Below are 7,659 nucleotides of genomic sequence, written 5' to 3' on the forward strand. Positions count from 1 at the left end.
GATGGACTGTTAAAGTTGAACAACGAGGCAAAGAGCCAACAGTTATCGCAAACTTTTTAATATTTCTGACCCACAGAGCCAAGACTAAAAACAAGGAAAGGAAATGAAAGTGAACTACTGTGACACACCACTGCACCACTGCACACAACCAAATGTGACCGGGGAGCAGCGTGTGGGGACAGTGCCATGCTCAGTGGTAACTTGGCAGATGGAGGAGTCGAACCTGAAACCTTCCAACCCAAGGTCTGCTTCCTTAACCACCAAGCCACCACTGCTCCGGTTAAAAAAAAAAAAAAGAACCATTCTGCCCCTGGCAGGCGGCACGTGTGTGGTTCCTCTGGGAATCGAACCCAGGACTCTCTGTTCTCGAGGCAGAGACTATGAAAATGAACACAGAAACCCACCCGCAGCTGCTACGAACCACAGCTGGTGACTTTGAAATGAAGCTCGGTTCCAATAGTGGGTTTGAGCCCCAGAGGAACCACATACTTAACGGCGCCCCCTGTGTGGCAGCCTGCGTGGGTTGCATCGACTCACACTGTGAATTTTCCCCCATGGTTGGATGAATAAGGGACTTGGATTCAACACGGTGGGACTTCAGTCGTTCCTGTTTACATTAACACCTACAGTTCGACTCGTTCGTGGTTCCATCTGTTTTTCGAGACTTTCGGGAAAAGCTACTGTAGTAAAAAAACCTTGTTGTTTTTTTTCCGACGCACTGGGAATTTTGGCATTTTGTGTAATAAGGACAGCAACATCTTCAGGGAGCAGAGTTTTTAGTTGGTGTAACACAGTTTTTTTTTTTTTTTTTTTTGAGATTCTCCTGAGAGGCTCTAATGGGAAATAAACTCACCACTGGGGACTTCCTCGCTCGACAATTTGTGCCTCCGATTTCCAAGGCTTTTTTCCTCTGCTGGCTCCAGTCACACAAACACAGGTGACACGCACAAACCTACGCGCTGTTTGTTCTGACTTCAAATCAGGATTGGTTTTGGCATGTCCCAGTTTGTTGGGTTTGAAAGCAGACATCATCGTCAGGGTCAAGAATAATTGGCGTCACACGCAAAGACGGCTTTACTGAATTACTGAGCGTTTTCTTCGGCTGTCAGTGAAAAATCCCACCGAGATTTGTGACGGAAAACAAAAGGAAGTTGTGACAGCGCGAGGTACAACAACGATTTGATTTTTCATTAATTAATCTAAAAGTGTGAAGTTCTTCTTCTGTTTTTTTGTCAAGTCAAGTTAACCAAAGTTCAGACGCTTGAACTCGTTGCACCTTCACATTCCCCAGGCCCTCGAAACCATGAAAAAGGAGGAATGTGATATCTTTGTGTGTCTTTGTGTGTGTGTGTGTGTAAGTGCATGCAATCATTGCTTTCCAACCTCTGAGGGATCACAAGGTCTGTGGAGTTAATGAAAGCCGGCACTGTGAGGAACACCGCGGCTCGGAGACCTCGTGACCATCAGAGGGTCAAACACTTTCTACCAAACTGCCCATTAAGGCGGTCAGTCCCTAGAACTGTTTTTTTGTGTGTGTGTGTGAAATTGAGTGAATGCACTTTTGTGAATCTGTTGTTTGAATTTAGCTTTGTCCATCAGGTCAATATCTTCATCTGAATGTTGACCTTAGCGCCTCCTCCGTGACAAACAGAGAATTTTAGTGCAATTAAATTAAAAAAAGGACAACATAGAACATAAATAGACCCATATACTGTTTATATATAGATAGACCATTTTTGCAGTGATCAGCTGTGACCAGTTATCTTCTGGAGTTCTCCTTAAACTGATCATTTTCACTCCAACTCTTTCTAGACAATATTTATGAGACCTTTTTAATCTTCTGACCTTTAATGCATAATTGACAACAAAGAACGAGGGATAATCAATCAATCCAATCCAGTTTGATCATAGACTGTATGAACAGTTCACTTCAGTCACAATGACTCACAAAAGAACGCCTGAACACAGGATGTCAACACCCCAGGTCACAAGGAAGTTCAGCATTCACCAGCTTCAGGTTATCATTCAAACACAGCTCAGTATCTTTGCCGTTATCTGTAAAAGCAGAACTTGACAAAAGTACAAGTCACTTCTCAAATACTGGTGCAAACCAAATATTTCTCTCTGTCTCTCTTTTGTAAAGTGAAGCTGTAAAAAAGCAGCGAGTGTCAGTTTAATGTTGTTGTTTGATCAGAAACACACTCAGAACTTCACCTCAATTTTCTCATGTGTTTTTCAAACTCTGCTGCACTCACGAGCAGCTGCTCTGAAGATATTATCCGTCCATTCCTTATCTCACCTTTAGGGCTAATCCTAATGAGGGTCACGGGACCTGCTGACAATCCCAGCTGGCAGAGTGTGGGACGACACAGAGGTCCTCGACCGTCCAGTTTATACAACATAACCTTTGTTCATTCTGCCTTACACTTCTAAATATAGAATATTTGACTCAATCAAACACTGTTCTATTTCATTAAAGACTAGAAAAAAATGTAATTATTTCACAATTATCATAGTCTTGGTTTGGCCAATGCCAAAAACACATTTTTGCAACCGACAAACAGCACCTCTCTGGTCAACATACTTGAAAAATCTATAAAAAATCCCAGTAACCTGAGGTAATATTCATTAACATTGAATAATATTCAATAAGATAATATTTCCATCCCATGGAAATTCACGTCTCAAGAATCCCAGTAACCTAAGATAATATTTAATAACATTCAATAATATTCAATAATCTAATATTTCCATCCCATGGAAATTCAGGTCTCAATCAGACACAACTCCAACGCTGGGAGTAACTGCACCTCTGTACGAAGTCGACTGCAGTAACTCAGTCACAAGTTAACTGGACCGCTGCACAATACAGGAAGAACCACCAGGGTGTGTGTGGGCTCGTTGTCTGCTGCGACACATTCGCTCGGACTGGGGAGACCAGACTGCTACGGTCGCCATGGCAGCAGCTGCTGGTGTCGTAAGAAAGAAGAAGAGAGAAAACAAGGGAGAGAGAGAGAGAGAGAGAGAGACTGCAGTACAACGAGAGACGTGATCACATGTAACATAACATAACATAACATGACACGCTGTAAAACACTGACGAGGCCAAAGGGTCAGAGGTCACAGGGTTTGAACCAAGGGGATGACTGACAGTTAGTGAGAACAGGACTTTACCTGTTGACCCCCCCCTCACCCCTTAAAAAAAGAAAAACAAGTCTGAAGGTCCTGAACTAGGTGGTCTACGTGAAAATGAAGTACGGTTTCCAGTGACAGGCCGTCTCTACTTGAACATTTCTACTGTTTCTGCCCTGCTGAAGTCGGCTTCATTTAGGTGACGGTGGTGACGTCGGTGATGTCCATCGTTTTCCTTATCAACAGTCTACGTCAGTCGATCCCTGTTTGAAGAATTCTGAACAGTCATGAAGTCAGGTTTATATAAGGAACATGGCTTTACAGCATCGTCACGTTATTTCCAACATCAAACCGACTTCAACAGGGAGTTTACATTTTCTGATGAGTTGCAGTATCAGTATCAGTATCAGACTGGTAAAATGTTGTATCCAGCCAACCATAGTCTGAATCTGAATAAATAGCATTTTAACAACAGTAATGATGACCAGTTTCAGCAACTCTTCCATTTCACACATTAAACCAAATTCAAACGTCATTAAGGCCAAGAAATGCAAATGTAGCAGATCTGTTTTGTCAAGCGTGAAGAAAACTCGTTAATTTAGACCCAGAGGTCAAACAGTGAAATTGTGTTTTGGGCCGATTCTTCATGGTCATATTCTTTTACACGTGATTGTTTTTTATCTTCCTGTTGGAGATGGGATTTTTTTCCCATGATGCTCCAGTTAACGGCCACGGTCCAATCACACTCAGGACACAGAGGGAAAGACAGATGTTTTAGGCCCGACATTCTTAAATATTTAATGTGGACGTACACATGGAGCAGTGAGATGCAGACGTGCACAGAATCGACTCACGAGCACAGAAAAAAAAATCGCACGCACAGCAAAAACACAGCTTGAATTAGAAACAAACGACATTCTGAAGTGAAGACACTAACAAACTTCAACGGTGTGTGTGTGTGTTTGTGTGTGTGTTTCACGAGGAGGTGATGGAATTTATCACACATTACCTTTGTCCTGCTGCAGCTTATCTACCAGCTGAAAAAAAACGTTTGACTTTTCAAATGAAAATGCCACATCATCCGCGTTGACATTTCCTGTCATACGTTGTGCGTCTCGTTGTGCGTTTCACCGTAAGGAGTTCATGCATGACTCATCGCAGCGGAACGTTCTGGTTGGGCCGCATTGTTTTGGTGATAAAAGTCTTTAGCCCTAGTATTTATACATAGTCAACAATTTGCATAGAGTTAACAAAATTCAGTTTTCAACTAAACAGGATCTTCAACTGTTGTTTAGACTCTGTAAAAATTTGACAATATTTTCTGTCTTTGTCCAACGTGTCATTGATTTATGATGAAAATTAATAGCTGGTTAGTATTGCTGGATGGATGGATGGATGGATGGATGAATGGATGGGTAGGTATACGCTAGCTACCATTTCAATAAAGATTTCATTTTCTCTCTTCTATCTTCCTTATCACACACACACACACACACACTTATCGTCACACAATCAAACAACGGTCCTCCTGCAGACGAGGTCAACATATAGAAACAATCCTCCTCTTTTTCACACCCATATATGACACCACACACACACACACACACACACACACACACAGCAGAGTACTGCTACTTCACACCAAACATCACAACTCAGGATGTGGCTGTTACTATGGCGACACGCTGTTGCTCTGGTGACATCTGAAGGGCAGGGCATGTAGTGGCGGCCCACACAGACTCACACATACCTGGATGTGGAAGGAGATTTTCCTACACACTGTCTGTCAGACTCTGGTCAATAATATATATATATAATAAAATAATATTAAAAAATTTGATTTTTTTTTCAGCCTTAGTTCATCATTGGTCCTAAAACATAATTTTCAGAGAACACAGAACTTCTGTGTAGTCCAGACATATTTCCCACCAATGGGTTAAAAAAAAAAAAATCACATGACTTGTTCTCAGAACAGCCACAGACCTGAGGGCTTAACGCACTGTTGGCTCAGTTCTTATATCGAGCTGACATTTAAGAGAACAGATTCTAAGGACTTTTGTAGAAGCTCGTAACGTCAATTTTCTCAGCAAAAAAAGCAAATGTTAACTTCTCTGGATATTGACACTAAAGCAGCGTCGGAGATATTCAAACTTCATTAACTGCTGAGCCGCTGAGACACGGGTGTAAAGTTTAAACAGTGTGTTCACCAGAATCCACGACCTCCTAATCTGTTCAGCATACGTGAAAAGCCTCTTGGTGTTATTTTAGTGCACGAACAGACACGCGGAGATAATCCACACTCTGGCTTTTTCTGCCACAGATCGTAGCGTTGGACACAAGAACAGGATCGAGGTTATGAAGTGGAACAACACTGGGCAAACTAAACATGGCTTAAAAAAAAACCAAACAAACAGCAACATGAGATGTGTTTGATTGAACCAGGTCACACTCAGTGATTAGGGATTACTAATCCCTAATCTCTTATTATAACATACAAGGGTTCTTTTAAGAAAGAACGTTTGGTTGGAAACGTTATTGAACAGATTGTTATTCTGACGCCAGTTTAAAAAATAAAGGATGAAGATGGTTTGGAAATAAAGGAGAGTGAGATTATAGGCCAAAATTTAGGCTCCAAGATTAAAGAAAACAATAAGAAAAATGAAAACAAGAAAATATGAAAACTTTTGCTGTAAATTAATATAAACTTAAACCAAGATACAACAGGTGTCAGTGTTTCAGCTCAGAACTGTTCTTAGGTTCTAGAAGGTTCAGACTAGTTGGTCCTGGTCTGTTAGTCCTGGGTTGGTAGTATCTTTTCAGTGATCCATTACAGATTTACAGAGAATTTAGTAAAAAAAATATTTACTGGGGACAATAAAGTAGTTAAATAGCAACAGGTTCTTGATCTTTACTCCATGTTTTGGTTCAGCACAAACTGTACTGTGATCATGGACCACCTGTCAATCACATACTGTACGTCATCAAATATTGTTTATTATCTGACTCATTAATAATCATCATCATCGTCGTCATCATTATTTTAGTGATGACGTGGAGGCCACACGTGGCTCCGTCTAATTAAATCAACTAATGAACAACATTAACAATGACAACTTTACAGGTGTGTTTACGTCACGTCCACAGCAGGGTTGGTGAACAGTCATGCGCAGAAAACATAAAACTGCACAAGAGAGTCGACTTTTATTTGTTCATATCATGCTTTGGTCATGCTGTTGTTTACCACTAGTTTAGTCACAGTGTCGTGTTTACGCGGCTGGTGTTGACAAACCAAATCTTCAGGTCCGATGTAAACAAATTGAAAGAACGTTATTTTTTGGGAGATTAAAGTGTATATTCTTCAAATTTCCACCTGAAGTATCTGTGCGCGCCCCCGTTTGTTTATATAAATTGCCCGTTTGTCTTTCACTCACCCACGACACGATGCGGATGATGGTCTGAGGTTGCTGGATGAAGGTGACGGGGTCGAAGGCTCCTCCGGCTTTCCCGGCCCCATATGCCTGCATCCCCTCCATGGTCCTCCTCCTCTTCCTCTGGTCCTCCTCTCCTCTCCTGTCCTGTCCTCCCCGCTGCAGCGGAGGCGCAGGGTGTGTGTACGTAAAGCTGGGAGAGCGACTCCTCCGGATCTGCCTCCTGCTGCGACCTCTTCTCTTCTAATCTCTGCTTCTTCTAAGGAAGGTTGATGCCTTCTTCTCCTCGGCTCCTTGACGCACGGCTTCTGTTTCCCTTTTTCCAATTTAACCTCTAAAATCCCCCCCCCTTGTCCTCCTCGGTGACTGGGCAGAGGAGCTAATGTTTTGGTGATGCTCTCTCCGAGCGCAGGAGCCGGTGTTGATGGTGTGCTTGTGTACGCGCCTCAGGACAGGCGCTTACACGCGCACGCGGGCGTATTCACCACGCAACGGGGGCGTGTACGCTGAAGTGACGGGGCGGCCACGCGCCTGTGCTCACAGGTGGTCACGCGCCATCACATTTTTTTCCACGAGGGATTTTTATCCCCCGAGTTCAAACAACAGGCATGACAAAGAGACGATACGGAGTCCGTTGCACAAAGCAGGGTTTTGTTACATGCACATTAGCAGGCTGAAGCGACACAAATTGTAATGTTTTAGGTGACGTCATTGCAGCTTCAAAAAGTCCCCTTTCACAGCTGCACGGACAGAAAAACGGTCCTATTTTTGGCTGTTTCCCCATTCACGAGAAACCACACAGTAATACAGAAACCTAAAACTGTTCTATTTTTGAAAGATCTTTTATTTACATATAAACACCACTTTATTTACTCACAATGGGAAAAAAAAGGATTTAATGGCGCTTACTCACATCTATTTATGAAACACTCCAAGTTATGGTAAAATTGATGTTTCTGTTAACTTGGAGGTCCTTATTTATTTGCTTATCTAATTATTTTATTCGCGTAAAATACGCTAAATCAGGGAAGGGAAAATTATTTAATCCAACTGTGAAAATCAATTAGCTGTAAATTCGATGTTCTGGCTTTATTTTGAG

At 42.2% G+C, this 7,659-nt stretch overlaps 1 protein-coding gene across 3 annotated transcripts in view; it reads right to left on the bottom strand.

Moving 5' to 3' along the window:
* Nucleotides 1-7,659, bottom strand: part of syngr1b (synaptogyrin 1b) — a 16,017-nt gene that overhangs the window by 6,278 nt on the left and 2,080 nt on the right. For 2 of the 3 annotated variants that reach the window (XM_017035582.2, XM_008316523.3), the window contains exon 1: nt 6,564-6,665. The exons of the other annotated variant lie outside the window; for it this stretch is intronic. In XM_017035582.2, the coding sequence (XP_016891071.1) occupies nt 6,564-6,665 (102 nt within the window). Of the gene's footprint in view, nt 1-6,563; nt 6,666-7,659 lie in introns of those variants that run through there. 3 annotated transcript variants of the gene reach the window in all.

This window comes from Cynoglossus semilaevis, chromosome 9, assembly GCF_000523025.1.
Source record: "Cynoglossus semilaevis isolate Cse_v1.0 chromosome 9, Cse_v1.0, whole genome shotgun sequence".
Classification (NCBI taxonomy): domain Eukaryota; kingdom Metazoa; phylum Chordata; class Actinopteri; order Pleuronectiformes; family Cynoglossidae; genus Cynoglossus; species Cynoglossus semilaevis.